We start from the raw sequence: 21,675 nt of genomic DNA on the forward strand, positions 1-21,675 counted from the left end.
AAAACGGATCAATGTTAAACTTATATATTCATTTGTGAAAAACTCTTGCAATTTAATTTACATTAATGTTTCCACAAAAAGAAAAAGAAAATTCAAAATACTCTTATTTCTAATTCTATATAAGTTAAAAAGATGTAATTAAACAGCATGTCACAGCTCAGTAAATACTGTTATTTATCATATTAATTTTGCATTCGATAATATAAAAAAAATATTTCTTTATTGTAATTCTTTTGTGATATTATATATTTTTATATAATAAATTAATAATTTTATATTTTTTCAATGGTAAAACAAAGTATATGATGTATAAGCTTTTAATTATTTTAGACAATAATAATTATAAAAAATTTTATTTAACACTTAATACAAATTTCAGCCCTCTACATCTAACACTCAAATCAATTAACCCTTCAACATAAACTATAAATTACATGAGCAATTAAAAATTTCTTTTATTTTTTTTTCAATTTTTAATATTTATCATTAAAGAAACACACTCCCCTAATCAAATGAAAATTTATACTATTTTTAAGAAAGATAATTTTCTCATACCTCTATCTTTTAAACTTGAAAATCTTATTATGATTCTATTCCACAGGTTAGTAATTTGACTAACCGTTAGTTATTAATTATTTATATAATATTTAAAATACAAGCATTTGACAAAAAATAAATATTGAATTAGTTGTTGAATAAAAAAATAATAAATTATATAAATAGATGTGTAAATTTTATAGAAAACAAAAGAATATAAATGTAAAAAATTTATAATTACTAGTTAGTTCAATCATCAAACACTATTATAAATTAATAGTTATTAAATAAAAAATAATAAAAACTAATATTTTAACTCAATTCAAATACTAAATTCTAGTATTAAACACTGTTGCTTATTGAATAGAGTTAAAAGTTAAAATATTTTATTCACAATAAAAGTAATATACGTAGGGTATAGAAAAATTTATTAGTTAATTTCTTAATTTTAATAAATATATTAAAATATTTTAATATTTAAAAAAATTTACTAATTAATTTCTTCGATAATTTCAACCGTTAAATATTATACAAGAAGTCTAAAATACTCTTTATAAATAGACTAATTAATAAATTTTTTAAAAATTAAAAAAACCAACTAATAAATGTTTTAAAATTATAAAATATTTAAGACTAGGTTAATGTATTTTTCAAAATTAAAGAATTAACTAATAAATTTCAGAAGTAATTTTTCATAATAATAATAATAATTATTATTATAAAAAATTATTTAATATAAAATTGACTTTGTATGAGAACAAGTTGTCAAACTATTATTAAATCAAACATTTATAAGCAAGGTGCATAAGTGAGTATAAAAATCTAAATGCAAATATTTAATAGAGGAGTTTTAGGCAGAGAAGGGGGGAGAAAGAGCAAGATCATTGCTTTTGCTGGAGAAGGCCTTACCATAATTGTACATAACAAAACAAAACAAAACCCCTAAAAACCTGCAAATGCATTTCAGAGTTCTGACTCTTATAAATTGGGGCTTATTTTATTATTAGTATAGCATAAAAAGGAACATACACAGCAGAAATAAAAAGTACACAATCCTCTGTAGCAATTTAACAGGATAACTAAAATATCCTTAAAACATACAATTCAAGTTGGTCACTCTTCTTTCCCATTTTTCCCTTCACCACCTTTCAAGAACCGCATGAACCAGTAAGCTGAAGATTTTGGATGCCGAGCAAGTCCACCTTTGTAATCCACATAAACCAAACCAAAACGCTTAGTATAACCTTGACCCCACTCGAAATTGTCCAACAACGACCATGCAAAATATCCCCTCACATCTACTCCATCCCTGTCCATTTAATTCATGAGGGAGATTTCAGAATTCCCTCCACAATTTTATATAACCACGTAAATGAAAATTAATTTTAGAAACCGACAGATTATCCTTTCCTGTTCTCCCTTTGACATGTTAACGTGATGCCAAAAACAAAAGCATAACCAGGCATCAACCATCAGTCTTCTCCAATCATTTTTTTAATATGCATACATGATAAAAAGGGGAGTAACTCACTTGATTGCCTGAGCCACTGCAGCAAGGTATCCTTTAAAATAGCGAACTCTCAGTTTATCATCCAGCACTTCGTGAAGCGGCGCATCCGAGTCTTCATCATCCATACCTGTCAAATAGCATGGAATGCAGGTTCTCACAAAATGAATGCTACTCTAGTATTGGAAACTTCTAACTATCTTGAACTGCAAATCTCACAGCAAAAAATCAATCTCTCATCAATGACCTGCAATCTAGCAAATCAAGCCTCAACCTAAAACATGGAGAAGACGGAATTTAATTGCTGGATAAGCAATTATTACCATACCATTCTCAGTAATATAAATTTTGGGACTATTGTATCTTTGAGCTATGTAATTGAGAACCTTCCGAAGTCCCCAAGGACAAACATAGAGCCACTCTGATGCAGCCTGACATGCATAAAATATTTTATTATCAGAGGGGAAGCATTATACATATATACCATACATGTGCACCCAATGTGTGGCTCAAAAGAGGGAAAGATTAGCTCATATGTCATACCTTCTCACCAATTGGTTCACCTCCTTCCCATTCAACTGACAGAAAACAAAAACACTGAACTTAGGAAATTAGAATAGAAATGAAAGACGATGTAATTAAGGTTCAATAATACTAATATTTACCAACTCTCCCGATTTCTTGGGCCTTATAGTAATAGCATTCTTCAGGACTATCTGTAACATGAATAATGAACCTTGAAGAATAGTGATTTAGACCTACAAAGTCAATTGAGTTCCTAAGCAACTCCTTATCCTCCTCCGAGAATTTTGGGAGCCGATCTCCAAGTGCTTTACGCATGACTTCAGGATAATCTCCAAAATATAAAGGATCCAAGTACCTGCACTGGAAAGAGAAATCATTAACAAACTGTAGGTGATAGAAGAATATTTTCCAGAAATTTGCACGCTACCTGCCTTAAGGTTGAGCAATAACTCATATGCGAGTTAAGTATCAAACTTGGTATTGGTTATTCATTGCTACAGTCCATGATTCTTTGGTCCACAAGCAAGGGTGGATACACAATGGGGGCCAAAAATTTAAATATCCAGACAGTTTGTATAATTAATAAAAATTTACAAATTGCACCTTTTGCAAACAATAATCAATATTTATTATTTTCTTGATACATTATGTATTTTATTATTTTTAAATAACTAGAATAACTTAACAAAACAATTCATTAGAGGAGTATAGATAATATTTTAATGCATACATAAATTTTTAGCTTTATTTTTTGTCATCATTTTCCAGTGTCTTTTTAATTTTATTTTTATATATTTACTTTTAACCTTTTTTTTTTTTTGTTTCTAGTTATTGTTTTGTTGACTTCTATAATAACTTTTAGCATGATAATCTCTGCAATCCATAAATTTGTTATTATTGTTATTGACTCACTATATTTTGTGGTATTTAATTTTCTTTTAAGAGGCAAAAAACTATATATATTTGTGATACTAAATAAATATATATAATTTTAAAAAAATTGTGTGTGTGTGGTGGGGGGCTTCCCACAACACCTCTATCTGCCCCTGCCAATGAGACTAAATCATATTACTTATAATAATTCATGGGTCTTGCCACAGGTTAGCTTGAACAAAACACCTGGATGCTCTGACATAACTGGCCTAAAGCAGCATGGATTCTAGCAATGTAACCATTTTGGGTTTAAATTAATGAACTAAAAAATGAAGAGGTTGAACAATAATTTGATAACTCCTAATTTTTACCTCCCTTGCTTGAGTAAAGCAAACCCCAGTCCTAACCCTTACCTGGATCCTTGAAAACTCCCATGCACCAGCAAACAGAAAATTTGAATATGTGTGCATAAGGATGAATAATTGGGTTATAAATATTTTAAAAACCAAATAACATAACAGACTCATCCGAAATAAAAAGGACAAGGAGAAGTACCATCCAAGCTGAAATTCAAGACGCTTCGCAGCAGCAGCTTTATCTTCAATTTTATCTGTATTTGCTTCTGCCCATTCACAGTCCACTACCAAACCTATTTGTCCTCCTTGATGGTCCTGAAAAAGCAACAGCAGTGAGAACAGGGTTTATCCTTTAAATGACCCAAATAACATGAAAAGTGATTAATATAGTTCTTAGGTTACTCTTTCCCTTTCAAAAGTTAATAATCTGCACTGCTGACACACTGCTATAGCCTGTGACAAACACAAAACTTGGTCTTTGAAACTTAGACAGGACTAAAACTGGAGCTAGTGCTGGTTATGTAGACAAAAAATTTTCTCTGAATAACACAAAATAAATAAATCTTTAGTAGGTAGGGAAAATGGAAAGATCATGTTCATAACAACTAAAAGTATTCCCACCACATTGACAAATGACAGCAAGAACTGCAGGCAATCCAAAAAAAAAAAAAGCATAAGCCATATGACTGCAGAATTTCTTGGATTTATACACTCTTTATCCCAAAGCAAAACTCTTAAATGGCATACTTTGTACTTGCTGTGGTATATGGAAACAGCGGTTGCATGGGCCAAGATCTGGTGGTGTGAAACCAAATACGGTTCTCTATCTGACTGTTCATGTCTTCCAGGAGCAAATATTCCAGTATCAAATCCATTAACTGCTGTTTGGAGGGGCTCATTTATTGTAATCCAGTTCTTAACTCTATCTCCAAAACTTGCAAAGCAAGTGTCTGCATAGATTGCAAAGTATTTTCTGGATGTTTTCCAAACAAAGAAGCCATAAAATCATTAATGCATAATCCAAATTAATTTGCAAAATTTTGCAAATAAACAATACATAAAACGTTTCCTTGAAATATGTACTTAGAAGCTGCATTACAAAGTTTCCAGAATTGAGATATATGCTTGCTTAATATCAAACTATTTGCACTCACATCAATACTTACACAATTTCTTTATTTAACCACCCTCCCATCGACTCTTGAAGATGCAAGGGAAGATCCCAATGGTACAGAGTTATGTAAGGCTCAATACCTACATAAAGTGATTGACTATGAATTATTGCCACACAGACAGAAATCAAGCACAACCAACTACATACCATTTTCAAGCAGAGCATTAATGATATTGTTATAGAAAGAAATCCCTTCTTCATTGAGTTTGCTTCCCAAACCATCTGCCAGAATAAGAAAACAAATTTATCAACAAAAGCAACACATTACAGAAGGTACAAATAATATGCAAGTGAGGAGATCACACAAGTAGATGGTGTCCCACGAAGTGAAAAAGAAGGACAAAGGACAGAAAGATGAACTAAAAAGCTTTTAACTGCTAGCATTGACAAGTAAATATTAAACTGGGAAAGTCGAACAAATAAAAGGAAATTGAACTTAGGAATACCATGTGATGTATTTGAGATCCGGGGGTGATTAGGATTCAGACACATGCAGGGTGATTTTTTAGGGTTCTAAGAGGAATGCTTAAGGTAGTAAATGAGGATTGTAATGGTGATAGGTGGTATACTTCGGAGGGCTAAGGTTCGGGAGTTGCAGTGGAAGAAATGGTAGTTTCAGAAGACAAAGAAGATTATCTCTCTCTCCAATGCTGCAGAGGAATTTATACCCGAGTTCGTACGTTGTACACTTGCTATATGTTACTTCAGAAGGGACAATTGCACTTTTGGCAAACTTTTCAGGCGGCTCATTGGCAGTTGGCTCATTAATGCTTAGCCAGCTTAAACCATACTACACTTGACTCACACATTACATCAGGATTATCATAACACGCGCATTTAAGACTTTATACAGATGTTAGAGGTCGAAGATAAGACACTTTTATTTAATAAGAGCCCTGAAGCCCGAGGTGTTGTTGGTATCAGGGCTATGACATGTCATGCTCATTAGGAGCTCGATACACGTGTCCGGATCTCAAAAAGCTCATTTTTTTAATGTTATCACCATGTAAAGACAGAAAAAAAAACAACTTTCACTATGCACTTGTCATCTCATCAACCGTCTTCCATTACTACGCTCAATCATTATACCTAAGCTTCTAGCAAAACTCAAAAATCAATCCATCTAAAAGATGGATTGAGACTCCGCTACTGTCATCACTCCAGAAAAGTTTAACTAAGGGGCAAAAAGAAGGGACAACTTAAAAAAATTAGGAGCAAGAGTAACAAAAGTCAAGTTGGCCAAAGGATTTTTGGAGGGCCAGTAGGGGGCCATTTACCAAAGGATTTTGGAGGGTTAGTGGGAGCCACCTCCACTTCAAGTATGATTCTTAAGTTGCCCTCTACATGAAGGTTTACTCATCATGTTTAACCATGTTCAATTGTAATTCCAATAACAATCACTTCGTTCAGATGCTAACTGAACTAAGAACTAATATATATGACATTCTTTAGAGGAACACATACCAGGGAAGATGCGAGACCATGATAGGGAAAATCGATAAGCATGAAACCCCAACTTAGCAATGAGTTCAATATCTTCCTGTATATCAATAGCTGAGTTGTAAAAAAAGAAAAAATCTAACAAAAAAAGAAGGCATAATATAAAGGATGAGTTGAAGAAGTAATAAGGTAAGAAAAATTAAAAGAATTCAACTTTCAAAAAAAAAAAATTGAGTTACATCCTAAGCATATAAAAAATGAATCCTTGGCTGCTGTGAACTGTGAACGCTAACTAGTCACATCAAATAGCCAAAACCCAGTAAACTTTTCACCACGAGGCTGCTTTCATTTTCCATTTGTGAATGCATATGCTTATCCATAAGTTTGATATGCATAAAGGATAAAGTTAAGTATCAAGTACAAAACTGAAATAGTGTTTAACATAGTTAAAGATACATGACCTATTAATGATTATGCATAATAAATAGCACCTCACTGATTTTCTGAAATTTGAGAACGATTCAAGAAGTGGTCCATGACCGCATTAAATGGCAAAGTGACATACCAAAAACATTAATTTTGATAAGGGAAAAGATTAAGGGTCGAGGCTATAAGACACCCAGACCCAGGTGCCTCCCCTATAAAGGTGAAGAATGAAGAAGAAATGATAAGGACACCCAAGAAAGAAGCATTGCAGAAAGTTTGCAGTTAATGGAATTGAACTTCTATTAAATGCCACAGTGATAGAGAAGAAACATAAAAATGCAAGTCAATCTTAGCCAAGCTCACTGATGCTAACCTTGTATCGATGATAATGATCCACTGCCACATCACCATTGCTTCCATCAAGAATGTTCCCTTGCAAAAACGAAAAATTTCAAATGTGAATTTACAACCAAGTTCAAGATTGAAATTGAGAAAAACAATACCAGTAATGGTATCACATAGTAAATACATAAACAAGTAATTCATTCATCAATATATTTGAAAAGGAGGTACCTTTGATGTGTGAAAAAGCATCCCATATACTAGGACCCCTACCACCTTCCTTGCAGCCACCTTCAATCTAAAAATAAGCAACAAGGAGTCAATTTGAAGTATTGAGCAAGTTCTCAATAGCCTTTACACGCTACAAGAACGATCAGTGCAGCTACTTTGCTGGGGTACATTCTAAAACAACGCAGTATGAGTTATAGTTATTCATTGCCTTCAAGTTCTTGCATATCAGGGCGATTTCTCCTTAAAGAATCTTCATTTCCTTGTTTGAACTTTATGTTTTAAGTTCTTTGTAATAAAGATATGTTCAATATGAGAATACTTTTCCTATACAACATTCTTATGGGGATTTTTTTTTTAATGTCAAACAGATCAACATTGAGAGATTGACTTATCACGCCAAATCCACTCAGGACCAAAGCTAAAGATTAACATGAAAGGGTTAGCAAATTTCTTTGCTACAGACAGAGAAGGAAAAGGGCGGGGAGTCAGAGAAGTAATGCTATGATGTTAAAATCGATTATGTCGAACAAATGCTTATATTAAGCATATAAAACAGATCACGAAAAATACCAAATATAAAAACCAATTGCAATTGTTTGGTATAAAAAATAAGAATTTGTACAGAGTAGCCGAAATGATTGATCCTTAGAAAGAACCCCAGAATAAAGCAAAAAGGGAATTTCAAAAATTACAAAAGAGTGACATTCCAAAAATAAAAAAATAAAAAAATCATAAGAGATAGAAGAAGCAGCCAAATGCATGCATGCGAAAGCATCAATGAGAAATTTAATAAGAAAAAGAAAGAAGCCAGAAAAACGTAGAGCATCTACAATCTAGTTAAAAAAGGAAGCAGAAGTAAAGAGAGTAAAGGAAAATGAGTAACAGAAAGCTGTGAAATATCCAGATCAGGTTTTGCAACCAATCAACAACGACATATCTATAATGATGATGATGATGATGAAAAGAAAATGGTACCTGATAGGCAGAAGTAGCAACTCCAAAGAGAAAAGTAGGAGGAAAGACAGAGCGAGAGACCTCCTTTTCCTGCAAATATGGATGTTCCTTGAAGAATTCCTCCTTGTTTTTCATTCTTTCGTATTCGGCTTCGTTACTACGCAGAGACAGTGAGCCAGAGAGTGAAACGGAGATTTTAATATATAGATAGATGAAGGAATATTTTGGGTTGGGCAAATGCTGGTCCTCGGCACGAGGCGACGTAAAAAAACATATGATTAACAAAAAGAATACAACAAATTTTCTAAATTTTTAATTATTCTTTTTTGCATTTTTATTTTTTATTTTATACAATGCATTTGGAAGGGAAACCATCGGAAAAAAATTGAGATACTCATTTTTTTATTTTAAATAATATTCATGAAATGTGTTAGCAGCGAGGAAAGAAAATAACCAAAGTAAGTTCATGATTGCAGATTGCGCTGTGTTTAATGGGTGTGGAAAAAGGTAATGTCCTTGGAGCCCACAAATAAAGCATAAAATTGTAATTTACAAGCCACATGTTAAGTGGGTGAGATTTCAAGAGCTGCTTTCAAAATTTGTCGGCTTCTTTTTTCTCTCAAAGTTTAAAATACATAAAATTTGAACCAAATAAACAAACAAACTGGTCCCACATCCTTAATAGGATTTTAAAATCTTATTCAAATTTAGGTTTTCCTATCCTCAAACAGTCTCCACATTTATAAGTAGGGGAATGGATAAGATAAATACAGTATAGCCTTTCTAAATACAAGATTCTTGCTCGCCCTTTCAAGTTGAAGCTTTTACCCAAAACAACATCGCATTAATGTTATTAAAAAGCTGTAAATTTTGTTAAGTTTCAATTTAATTTGTGTTTTACTCTATCTTAATCTTATAATAGGATCATGAGACTTTAAATTTTGTTCTACTCTATCGTTTAAGATTTTTTGGATCTCTCTCTCTCACTCACTGTCTGAGAATGCTTTTATATCATTCAACTGGCTACTGTTATTTCACTTGGATAAAAGCGTATACAGATTAACCAAATACAATCCCCCCAATATAAAACCAAAAGAAACTGTAAATTCAAGCTTTCTTCTATTCTTTATTTATGCAGTGCCAGATGCATATGCATATGCATGCATGCTTTCCTTTCTTCCACATGTACGTCTTTCTTCAAATTAAGCATATGCTTACTGATCTACAAACTGAACAGAGAAAACACAAGTTAATTAATTAAGATGCAAGTTACATGTATGTGTTTGTGTGTATTCAAGCTCACCTACTTGCAGCACTTCCATAATAATAATAATAATAATCTCGATCATCTTCCCCCATTTGTCAGCTTCCTTCGTAAACGAGCCATATTCACCTTTATCATCACGTAGATTCTGTCCTTCTGCCTATCCACAAATCGGAAATAAGTATACCTCCACGACTTCTTCACTATCAAACTCCCACAGACACCCCAAAATCCCACTACGAACCCCACTGCTATGCCTGAGTAGAACCATATCTTCTCACTCCTGTCTTCCTCGTCCTGATCGTCTTGCTTGTGCGCACCATCTTCATTTGGCATGGAACAGTTTATTGGCAATGGAGGACCACAAAGTCCAGGGTTACCCTCATAAACTGATGGATCATTGAGCGTGAGGAATTGGTTGGCTGATGGAATTTGTCCAGATAAATTGTTGTATGATAAGTTCAAATAGTTCAAGGAAGTCATGGAAGGCATGCTTGGGGGAATGTGGCCTGAAAGCTTGTTGCATGAGAGATCTAGAGTTTCTAACAGCTTCAGGTCTCCAATATTCTCTGGGATAATTCCAGTCAATTGATTCCGGGATAAATTCAAGGTACCCAAGTATGACAGCCTTGTAATTTCATCTGGGATTTCTCCTCGAAGATTATTTCCTGAAAGATCAATGATGTTCACAAGATAAAGTATCTTGATATACTCAAGTTGCCTTCCCTTCACATTCAACTCTATTTCCTCTGAGTAAGGGGAAGCATATGGCACTGAAAAGTAAGGTCTCAAAGAACTGAAGGCACTGAGATTGCCCAAACAGGGCGGAATGGGCCCTGATAAATTGTTTTGTGCAAGATCCAGGATGTGAAGAGCAGGAAGACCACAAAGTTCTTCAGGAATACTTCCACTGAACATATTGACTCGTAGATTTAGTATTGACATTGAAAGTAGCCTCGCGCCGATCCAATTTGGTATCCTCCCCGTGAACTTGTTGTCTGAAAGATCAAGCGTCGCCAGATGTGTGCAGTGTTGCAGAGACAGAGACAACTCTCCTGAAAGATTGTTGCTGCTTAATTTCATCACCTGAAGCTGGGGAAGCAAGCACATAGAGCTTGGGATACCGCCAGAAAGATTGTTCCGAGAAAGATCTATAGCATTTAGCTCGTCCAAACCCTTCCAGTGAGTATAAATTTTCCCCGATAACTGATTGCCTGAGAGATCAAGAGTGGTCAATTGCTTCATTTTATTCACGGAAGAGGGAATCCTGCCACTCAGAAAGTTCCCTGACAACTCCAAGATTTGAGAAAATGACATTTCTTGGCCAATGGTTTGCGGAATTGGCCCCGAGAATTTATTGTTGCTGAGGGAAACAGATTGAACATTTGAGCAAAGTGGGAGTGTGCCCCTAAAAAGGTTAGAACTTAGGTCCACTCTGATTGCACCTGGTGAAAAGTTCAAAGATTTGGGAAGAATTCCAGTTAATTGATTGTTTTGAAGTCCCAACCACCTAATCTTTGGACTCAGTTTCCAGAACCAGCCAGGTATTGTGCCTGAAATTCGTCCTCCTATGAGGGTTACGCTAACCAATTCCTTTTGAGTGCTAAGCCATGCAGGAAATGCAGGACCCAATCGACAATCTTGGATCCAAATGACTTGTAGGCTAAATGGGGGAACCCACTCATCCCTCACACTGAATGCCAAGGATTGGTTTACAGACGATAGGGACAAACATTTTAAATGTTTAAGTTTGAGGAAATGAATCTCAGATACAATACCCTCCCAAGAGTTCATCGAAAGATCTAAATAAGATAAAGCCCTGAGCTGTCCAATGTTTTCTGGGATGGTTCCACTCAATCTATTGCTAGAGATGTCCAACTCCTCCAAGAAGGACAATTTCTCTATTGATGCTGGAATTGAACCCGTGAATGAGTTCCCATTGAGTTGCAGACATCTCAAGCTTTTAAAGTTTCCCAATGACTCGGGAATTTGCCCACTGAAACTATTATAGCGCAGGCGCAATACCTTCAAGCTTGTGTTACTGCATTTAGACAAGCTACCCAAGAATTCACCTCTAAATCCATTAAAAGACAGGTCTAAAGCTTGCATGTTACAAAAATTTCTCCATGCATCATCAAGGATGGTGTCATTGATTTCAGAATTTGAAAGTCTCAGGTCCACAAGGTTACTAATATTAAAAAACCAGGGGGGCAATGAAGACAAAAAATAGTTGTTGTTGAGATCAAGGACACGAAGGGCAGTGAAATTTACATTTGGAAGAGACTTGGGGAGGCTACGAAGATCACAAGCTGGCAAATGCAACTCTACTAAAGAAGGAAGCAGATTAATTGGTTGCAGCCAATGGTTTGATGCCAAGCTAAGGTTCACGTTTCCAAGGTTTAGGTACCTAAGAGAGGTGAGTCCAGAGAGCCAGTTTAAATCAGATGCCCAAAGGCTTTCAGAATCAACGTTAGTGTATGAATAAGGAAAGAGATCAAGGTGTTGCAAATTTGAGAGGTTTCCAAGATGAGGGGGAACCATTCCAGCAAAAGATGCATGAGAAAGATTAAGGTATTTCAAACTCCTAAGTGAACCAAGGAAACTGGGAATCTGAATTCCATGAAAGTTGTTTTTGCTAAGATCCAAGTGACTCAAATATTTCAAGTTGAGCAAAGAAGGACTAATTTTACCACCCAAACTTGACCATTCGTAGGCCTCTGCCTCTCTTCCAAACATAATATACTCAGGATAGGTAACGTTATACGAGTTCCTGAGATCGATCTGAATGACATTACCTTTTCCATTGCTGCATGCTACACCATCCCATTGACAGCAGTTTTCACCAACCCATGAAGAAAGCCGACCAGATGGATCTTCAAGTCCATGTTTGAATTCGAGGAGCGCTTTCACCTCAATCTCTGAGCAAGCAGCACTGAAATTGTTGGAAATGGAAGTTGCTTTTACAGCTTCAGGGGAAACAAATAGAGAATATAGATAAAAGGACAGGAGAAGAAGGTGTTGTGATGAAATTTCCATGTTAGCCATGCTTGGCATGCTGTCTGAAATTCTCTACCTATGCTTTTATAGATGGAAATGAAGATTGCTAATATTCAGTCTGTGCATGAAGAGGACAGCACACAAAATTGACTGCAATTGCACTACATTATCGGTCCACTTGGAATTAACATCGGAAGATAGTTATAGTCTTCGATAGTGCAGAAATGTTCAGAGTTTTCAACTCAAGATTGGAATTTGGAGAGACAAGGAACTAGTCCATGATGCTCCTTCACTATTTAATTTCCAAAATGGGCCATTTTCCTTTTTTGTGATAATGCACTTAGGACCTTAATTATCAACTTCTTTGTGGAGGAGTTTCAATGAAAAATGACATTTATGAGTGTTTGCATTTGATTCTTGTCTTGAAGCTGGCCATTGAGTCATCCGCCCAAAAGAGAAGGTAGAGTGAAAATTGAGAACGCAGACAGAGCTGTTAATGTCAGTCTCTGTAGCATCGTCTTTCTTTGACATGTCAAAGGATTGGTGGGTAAGCAAGGCAACCAAAAGGAATCTAATCGAAGGCATATGAAGTCAATCCTCTAAGTAGTAGTGATGATGAATCAAGTGTAGGAGAAAAATTGAATGGCGAAAAGACTTCCATTGCCATGTGCAAGAAAATCATGAACAAGGGATTTTACTCATTCAAAGGAAACAGAAAATGCACATCAAGTCGTCCACTAAAATCCCATTGAGTAGTCAAACACTGAAATGCAGGTCAAGTAATCCAAGCCAAGCCACTCAGATTTTTAAGGACAGGACATGCGATATTTTTTCCAAGGAAACAAATCAACTCCATTCACTAAAACGTAATCGACAACAAACTTGGGCCTACCACGGTGCGCATTGAGCTGGGAAATAACTGCGGTGGAGACTTAACTAATACGGTGCGCATTGAGTTTTTTTAGGTACGTGGAGTATTTATTTAAAGTAAAACTATTTTATTAATTAATCAGTGAGGTGATTGAAAATACATTTTCATCTAATTTAATTAATGATCACAATCTAGTAATAAGAATAATTTATTAATATTTTTAATAATATTTTAGCTAAAACATTCTTTAAAATTTTCATAAATCATACAATTAGATTATAAATATAATATGAAATATATTTTAGAAAATTATATAATTAATAGCACATAAATTAAGATGGTATCATATTTTTTAAAAGATTGTTTAACTAATATATTTATAATTATATTTATTACATTTATAAAAAATTTATATTTATTACATAAAGACCTTATTTCTAAATATAAAAATTCAAACTAATGGAATATTTCACTAATAAAATAAAATTTTAAAAACTATATTTATAACTTATCTTTAGTTTTGATTATAAAAATAATGTCATGCAAACATTTGAATTTGTTCATTAAATTAATAGATCTAACTTTTATGATAGAGTTTTAATTTAAAAACTTGAAATAATTTTTTAATTATATTTTTAATGGAATTAGAAAACCTGTTTGTACAAAAGAAAATTAAGGGTGTTGTAATAAAATAATAAACAACATAGTAAGTATTAATAATAAAAAAATAAATAAATACATTATCAAAATAAATAAATAAATAGTAAGTATTCATTAATTAAAATTATAAAAACTAAAAGGAGAAATTTACTTTTTGTCAATATAGTATAATTAACGAATTCGACCTTTTATTTTTAAAATTCAATATCTTTTTTTTTAAATTTAATTCTGTAAAAATTAGAGGTTTTTTCATTAAAAATGTCATCAAGAAAAATGATCGAATTATTTTTTTTAAAATTCAACACTTTAGTATCTAAAATTTAATTTCTATAAATTTATATGTAAAGTTCTCCTGCCTGCTTCCTGCTTCCGTTGCAGAAATTGTTCCACATCGGAAGATTATAAAAAATCAGAATGGTATATAATAGTTAGTACAAAACTATTAAATAATTTGGTTTAACTATTTTGGATCAAGTGAAAGGTGGATTTAAAAGTTATTTGAATCAGTTTGGACCAGATTATTTCATTATAGTTCTACGTTTTCATCTCTAAAATATTACATAATTAATAGATTTATCCCTCTATTTTTTTAAATCAATTATTTCTCTATTTTTAAAATTCAACACTTTAGTTCTTAAAATTTAATTTCATCAAAATTCGAAAAAAAAAATTTCAAACTTAATCTTCATAAATAAATAAAAGTTTCAATAAATTTAAAAAGTAAAGATAATAAAAATAAAATTATATAGAATTTAAATTATTAAAACTAAAAAATTAAAATTCAATATAAATTATTTTTGTGATACCGCTTGCTATCGATAACTGCTTGCCATTTAAAAATTTTATTAAAATATTTATGATATTAAAAAGTCTATTAATTAGTTTTTTTCGTCGTTAATTTTAGTCGTTAAGTATTATAAATTTTTTTTTAAAATATCTCTATATAGAGACTAATTAATAATTTGAAAGATCAACTAATAATTTTTTTAAACTATAAGAATTAAATAATAAAATAGTTAATAATAAAATTAATAAAAAAATTAATTAGTAAATTTTTTAAAATGTTTATAATATTTTAATATATTTTTTAAATTTAAAAAAATAAATAATGAATTTTTCCATAGGCTAAATAGTAATTTTTTTATTTTATTATTGATAAGAATATTTTTGAAATTATATTTATTTTTTTTATCAAGTGAAATAATTGATTTAGTAAAATTTTTTTATGAAAATATCTTAAATTTTGATGAAATTAAATTTAAAAATAAAAATATTAAATTTTAAAAATAAAAAAATTTATTAATTAGAATATATTTCATAAACTAAAAAATAATTTTTCTAACATAAGTAAGAATTATTCTTTTTAGTATTTTCAATGTTCAAGAAAATATGTGGGCTTCCTTTGTCTTTTTGTTTATTATTACTTAAAACCGAACCCTCCCAAATCCAATTGGGTAAATATTAAAACAGCAGTTTTATTTTCCAACTAGCCGTTGGAGACTTTAGAGGCCCCATGTCCTTGTGTTCTCTCTCAACGGTCACAATGCCGATATGACCGTTACTCTCTCAGTATATCATCTCTACAAACTCTCACTTCCAATTCACAATCACAATCCAGCCACAAACAGCAATTCAATCGTCAAGAAAAACGCAAATGGGAATCACACTAGGCAACCCACAATCAATGTCCGAGTCTCACTATAACACCCAGAAGATCTTCTTGTTCTCCAACTACATTCTATTGGGAGCAGCCTCTAGTTGCATATTCTTGACCCTTTCGCTTCGATTGGTGCCTTCAATATGTGGGTTTTTTCTGATTCTGCTTCACATCTTGACCATTGTTGGAGCAGTTTCAGGTTGTGCTGCTGCATCAGCAGGGACTAATAGGTGGTACGCTGCACACATGGTGGCCACCGTGCTCACAGCAATATTCCAAGGTTCAGTATCAGTGTTGATCTTTACTAGAACGGGGGATTTCCTGTGGCAGTTGAAGTCGTATGTACGGGAAGAAGATGGGGAGGTGATACTGAAGCTGGCTGGTGGGCTGTGTGTGCTCATATTCTGCTTGGAGTGGGTGGTGCTTACTCTTGCATTTTTCTTGAAGTACTATGCTTATGTGGAGGGCGACGTTAGTAGTGGGAATGCTGCCATGAAGAGAAGTGCTAAGGTCCAGCAGGAGGAGGACTTGAAGGATTGGCCTTGGCCTTTCCAAGTCTAAATTTATAATTTACATGAATCTGGTTGTGGTGCTGCTGCCACATAATATGATTATTATTATTTTTTTCATTCAATTATTTATTTAATATTTTTTTTATGGGATGCATTGGTTTGTGCATGAATGAGATTTAATGAAAGCATCTTCCTTTCTTTCAAAATTCAAGCCGCTGTGTTCAGGCTACAATTCAAGCCGCTGTATTCAGGCTACAATTCAAGCCGCTGTATTCAGGCTACAATTCAAGCCGCTGTGTTCAGGCTACAATTCAATTGCTAGTAAGCAGCAGATTTGTTTTTTTTTTTTCTTCTCTTCCGGTTTTTACCCGTGAGCTCAGCTCTCCTTGACTGGTGAAACAAAAGGAAGTGGTTTTTTGACCACTTTGTTCCCATGGTCAATGAAGGTCGAAACTTTAGTTGGTGGACATTAATGGCTGGGTAGATAAAAGTACAAATGATATGCGGAGATGCTGGCATAAAAAATCATAAAAAGGAGGGATTATGTAAGCCATTAAAGGCCGGAGATGGGTAAGGTACAAATGAAAATTAGTTGGTACATATTTTTAAATGTAGACTCTACTATTTTTATTATAACACTTTTATATCATATACTTAATGCACATCTACCATCCTATCTACATACAGTTGATCCAACAAGTTCATTTGAGATGTAAATGCATATCTAAATTCTTTATTGAAATAAAGAGAAACTAATAAAAATTATACACCACATGTATAACAAGGCAGGCTCCACATCATCGCATGTGTATATTATTTAATTAGTAAGTTGTCCGATGATGACATTCTACGATGAACTTAAAGTTGTACTTCTCTGCCATAAATCCAACTACATGGAATGGTGGCATATTTCTTGGCCCTTTCTTGAGCTCTCTCCTCCAGCTTTCGAAACCTTGGAGCCAATCCACATACAAAATCTTGAGCTCTACGTCCCTCGCTAGAAAGACCTGTCAACTTGTCTACTCCCCATCTTTCCACAAGAAATTCCAAAATATCAGCATAGTCTTTAGCAGTATAGACTCCAAGCCGCTGAGCCACAGCTGAGTAATGATCGAAAAGGTTATAATCCTCCCCATCGTACATCAACTGAGCTGGCATTGTAATCTTTTTCCTCATCATGTTTTCAAAAGCCAAGACAGTAGTGTCAGAATCGATCTCAAATAGCTTCTCAACAATCTTCACATATGCAGTTTCATGGCGTTTCTCATCAGCAGCTATGGTTCCACATATTTGTGCAAGCTTAATGTCTCCCTTCTCCTTAGCTAGTCTGGCGGTGTTACCATGGGACACAAAGGTTGCTCTCTCCTGGAACGAAGTGTAAATGAATCCGCAGTAGGGGTTGTTCTCAAATTTAGAATCCTACAAGACAAATAAACTAGACTCTTTGATGTTGATATTTTCTTATTTTGGTAATACAACTTTGAAGTTGATATTGAATGCACATGTTCTTAATTGAAAAGAAACAACTGACCATTCCACAGCCTATGAGATATTGAATAGTTTTCTCAATTGTTCGCATGTCTACACGTCCAGAGAGGTAAAGATATTTGTTGAGAAGGTCCCCATGCCTATTCTCTTCAGCAGTCCATGCGCGAGTCCAAATTGCCCAAGGAGTGAGAGACACGCCTGTCTTGTCCTCAAGTCCATCAAGGGTATTGAGCATTGATTGATACGTTGGGACTGCTTCTTCAGTGATCATATCACCTGCCAAAACCACAAAATAATCATCAGAAAGCTCCTTTGTTCTTTCCCTCATCTCCTTGACCTGATCATAGAAGCCTTCAGAGTCAGGCTGTGGCAGAAAATCCTGAGGCTGCCATGATTTTTCAACAGGCTTTAGAAGGTTCAATACGTTATTCTCAGCCCAACCCTCCAAGGATTTGAAAATCTCAGACTTTTGTGGTGGCATGGAATGAGTCTTTTGAAAATGCACCTCTTTAGCGGGGCGGTAGGAGTAGGGCGTCCCTGTTTTCTCCTCCTCCCTGAAACCGACCAAATTCATTTATATATTACACATATTCTAATAATTTTTTAATGTATAGAACTAGAAATGAAATGTGGGCATGGTGTTGATTGGAAAATGGAACTCACCAAGAAGCAGTGTAGGTCGCCATGAAGATATTGGAATAAGACCTAGGATTTCGGATTGGGAAGGCTACTGGACCAACATTGTGAATCATTGTTTGTATGCAAGAACAGGGAAGATGGATGGAGAAAAGAGCAACACCCAACAGCGTCTTTTAAAGACTAATGCTTTGGAGATGGCCTTTCCTTTCAACCCTATTTACAGAGTGGCCATTGTTTTCTTTTTATTATTTAATTATTTCCCTTGAACATTATTTAATTATTTACAGAGTCCCATGGGTGGGATGTACCTAAAAAAAAAAAAAAGGAAATATGAATAGTATCTGCAGCATGGTCCACTCTCTATTCACATTAATAAAATGTCAGGAAACAAGTTATGTCTACTCATTCAACCACACCCGATTACTCTCAAGCCATTATTGAATTTTCTGATTCTCTCTCTGGGTTTAGCCATTCGTCTTTCTTCCTCAACCCTGTTCTTATCTTTTCCTTTTATCTCTCCTTAACTCTTTCACCTAGCTCCTCCTCTGTATTTACTCAACTTTTTCCCTCCTTCCTTCAGTCCTCGTCGTCATGTCAAACTACGAACAAAATTTCTCAGAAATCATTGACAAAGCAATGAATCTCAACGGTGTAGATCAAGTTCTTTAAGTTATCCTCCAACTTTAGTTAAGTTCTTAAGTTATCCTCCAAACTCTAACCAATATCGAATAATTTTAGCGATAGTGGCGGATGCAAAAAAAATTAGCTCAGGATTCTATTTAAATAAGTGATAAAAAAATAATTTTACAAAATATTATAATTAAATTATAATTTATCTATTTTTCAATTAAGCCATTAACATTAAGTTTCTCGTCTTTTTCTTTTACCTTAAACCTAATTCTCCATAAAATACTATATGCGTCAATTGATTATCGATAAAGAAGAAAATATTATTGTCCCTATTAAAAACTCTAGAAATATTTAGATCGTCATTTATGATTTTTGTATGGTGGGATATTTCTCACATACAATCTAATCAATTTTCTGAATATGCAGACCTCTTTGGCAGATTTATGGCATTTTTTAGAGGAAGATGATGATATTTCTAATATTAATTTGACGGGTAACAGTGAAGCCACTCATCCCGTCAAAGGTCGGAATAGCCGAAAACAATGATCATCCTATGTTGAAATTGCCGAGAACTCGGCAATTCTCAGACAGTTAATGCATTGAAGGATTTGGTTACTAGTTACAAGCCGGACATTTTATTTTTGATGGAAATAAAAATTTTAGCTCTCCGTCACTATTTGCTCTTTGCGATGAAATTTTGCCTTTTAATAGTTCTATTCTTATGGACTGTTTGCAAGTAATTCAATCTCTTTAATTTCCATATTTAGATATTTCTAAACTGAATTTGATTTTGAATAATTGTAAATTTTTGTTAGACCCTAGAATTCGTCATGCTACTTTAATTACTTATACTTTGACTAGAGAATTTATTAGGTATGATCGTTTTTCTGTTTGGAATAATATCTCTTTTTATTTGATAAAATTTTATTAATATAATCAGTAATTTTACTTTAAAAATAATTATTTATTTTTCATTAATTAAAATATATTAATAATAACTTCATTAATCATATATAAATATATCTTTAATATAAGCCATTGATCAAAATTTCATTTCTTATTCTATTATAAAATTAATTTTAATAATACATATCGTATAAAAAATTCTTTTCATTATAATTGTGATATTCAAATATGTAAAAAATAATACTGTTAAAATAATATAATAATTTAATATAATATTTATAATAAAAAATATTTTTTTATAAATTTAAATATTTTAATTTATTACTTATAAAAACAATCTTTCAATTTCATTTTTTCTAAATTTTAATAGTCTTGCCTGTTATCTATAAAAGTAATATTTCATTTATTTTAAAAGTAAATTTAAATTATTTAATCTATTACTCATTAAACTTATATTTTCTAAATTTATTTATTTTTTAATTTTCGTGAAAACCATTAATTAATATAATATTACTTATAGAATACTTTTATTTATAAAAATTTAAAATTTATTTTCCTAAATTTAAATAGTTTAATAAATAATTTCAATCATATAAATAAATTAACAATTAAGTGACATAATTACTTTTTAACAATAAAAATGGCGTATTACAGTATATTAAATGATGAGTAAATAATGTAAGAATAATTTTACGTTTTTAAGTTGAAATCTTAAAAATGAAAAATAAATTTTTTGGATTGGAAAAAAATAGAGAATGCGAGGGACTTATAGCAAAGGGATATGCCCAACAATGAGATATCGACTATGAAGAAACATTCTCACCAGTCGCTAGCCTTGAAACTGTAAGATTATTGCTTGCTTTAGCTATTCAATTATCCCTTCCGTCTTTCAATTTGATATGAAGTCTGGCTTCTTGAACGAAGATTTAGAGGAAGAGTTTATGTTTCTCAACTTGAGGGCTTTGTTGAAAATGGTCATGAGAATAAAGTTTTTAGATTGAGAAAAGCTCTCTACGGGCTTAAGCAAACACCACGAGTCTGGTATAGTAAAATTGACAGCTAGTTTTGTGAGAATGATTTTATTAAAAGTGAAAATGAGCCTACTTTTTACTTGAAAAGGAAGGCAAAGCTGGATTTTTGTTTGTGTGTATTTACGTTGATGACATGATTTATTTTGAGTCCAATGATTGTTTTATTGTTGATTTTAAGTCTTCTATGATGAGAAATTTTGAGATGACAGATTTGCGGTTATTGCAATATTTTCTTAGGTTTGAGGTGAAACAATGTGCAGATGGAATGTTTGTTGGACAACAAAAATATACAAGTGATTTGCTTAAGAAATTCATCATGGCAAAATGCAGCATAGCTGCAACTTCGATGAATTTGAATAAAAAATTACAAGATGAAAATGGGACAGAAAAGACTGATGTAACTTATTTTCGGAGGATGATAGGTGGATTGAACTATTTGTCTCATACACAACTTGATATTGCCTTTTCTGTTAATAACTTATCCAGGTTTATGCACAGTCCAACAAAGAATCATTTTGCAGCAGTAAAAGGAGTATTGCGATATATTGCCGGAACTGTTAATTTTGGAATTTGGTATACCACAGTATCAAAATTTCAAATTATTTGATTACACTGGTAATGATTGGGCAGGTTCTTTGGATGATAGAAAGAGTAC

The 21,675-nt window shown here is 32.9% G+C and overlaps 4 protein-coding genes across 5 annotated transcripts; 1 reads left to right on the plus strand and 3 right to left on the minus strand.

Annotated features, from left to right (window-relative positions):
• Positions 1-1,513: 1,513 nt before the first annotated feature.
• LOC110628887 (beta-glucosidase 42) lies at positions 1,514-8,804 on the minus strand. The gene is made up of 13 exons (XM_021775709.2): positions 8,387-8,804; positions 7,412-7,478; positions 7,212-7,270; positions 6,437-6,512; positions 5,120-5,194; positions 4,965-5,052; positions 4,546-4,771; positions 3,998-4,113; positions 2,710-2,924; positions 2,588-2,622; positions 2,373-2,475; positions 2,069-2,174; positions 1,514-1,846 (listed from the first exon to the last, which is right to left on the minus strand). The coding sequence occupies exons 1-13, from the start codon at positions 8,498-8,500 to the stop codon at positions 1,651-1,653; spliced, it is 1,476 nt and encodes a 491-aa protein (XP_021631401.1). The 5' UTR covers positions 8,501-8,804; the 3' UTR covers positions 1,514-1,650.
• A 570-nt stretch (positions 8,805-9,374) lies between these two features.
• Positions 9,375-12,988, minus strand: LOC110627825 (receptor-like protein EIX2). 2 transcript variants are annotated; one of them, XM_021774196.2, is made up of 2 exons: positions 9,673-12,988; positions 9,375-9,594 (listed from the first exon to the last, which is right to left on the minus strand). In XM_021774196.2, the coding sequence occupies exon 1, from the start codon at positions 12,681-12,683 to the stop codon at positions 9,711-9,713; it is 2,973 nt and encodes a 990-aa protein (XP_021629888.1). In that variant the 5' UTR covers positions 12,684-12,988; the 3' UTR covers positions 9,375-9,594; positions 9,673-9,710. The 2 variants fall into 2 exon arrangements, with proteins under 2 accessions (XP_021629888.1, XP_021629887.1); XM_021774195.2 differs by having other exon boundaries at positions 9,669-12,987.
• Positions 12,989-15,749: 2,761 nt separating this feature from the next.
• LOC110627855 lies at positions 15,750-16,527 on the plus strand. The gene has a single exon (XM_021774230.2). The coding sequence runs from the start codon at positions 15,812-15,814 to the stop codon at positions 16,373-16,375; it is 564 nt and encodes a 187-aa protein (XP_021629922.1). The 5' UTR covers positions 15,750-15,811; the 3' UTR covers positions 16,376-16,527.
• A 481-nt stretch (positions 16,528-17,008) lies between these two features.
• LOC110627854 (stearoyl-[acyl-carrier-protein] 9-desaturase 5, chloroplastic) lies at positions 17,009-18,682 on the minus strand. Its single transcript, XM_021774229.2, has 3 exons — positions 18,478-18,682; positions 17,858-18,368; positions 17,009-17,745 (listed from the first exon to the last, which is right to left on the minus strand). The coding sequence occupies exons 1-3, from the start codon at positions 18,564-18,566 to the stop codon at positions 17,185-17,187; spliced, it is 1,161 nt and encodes a 386-aa protein (XP_021629921.1). The 5' UTR covers positions 18,567-18,682; the 3' UTR covers positions 17,009-17,184.
• Positions 18,683-21,675: the final 2,993 nt, after the last annotated feature.

Source organism: Manihot esculenta, chromosome 12 (assembly GCF_001659605.2).
Source record: "Manihot esculenta cultivar AM560-2 chromosome 12, M.esculenta_v8, whole genome shotgun sequence".
Lineage (NCBI taxonomy): Eukaryota > Viridiplantae > Streptophyta > Magnoliopsida > Malpighiales > Euphorbiaceae > Manihot > Manihot esculenta.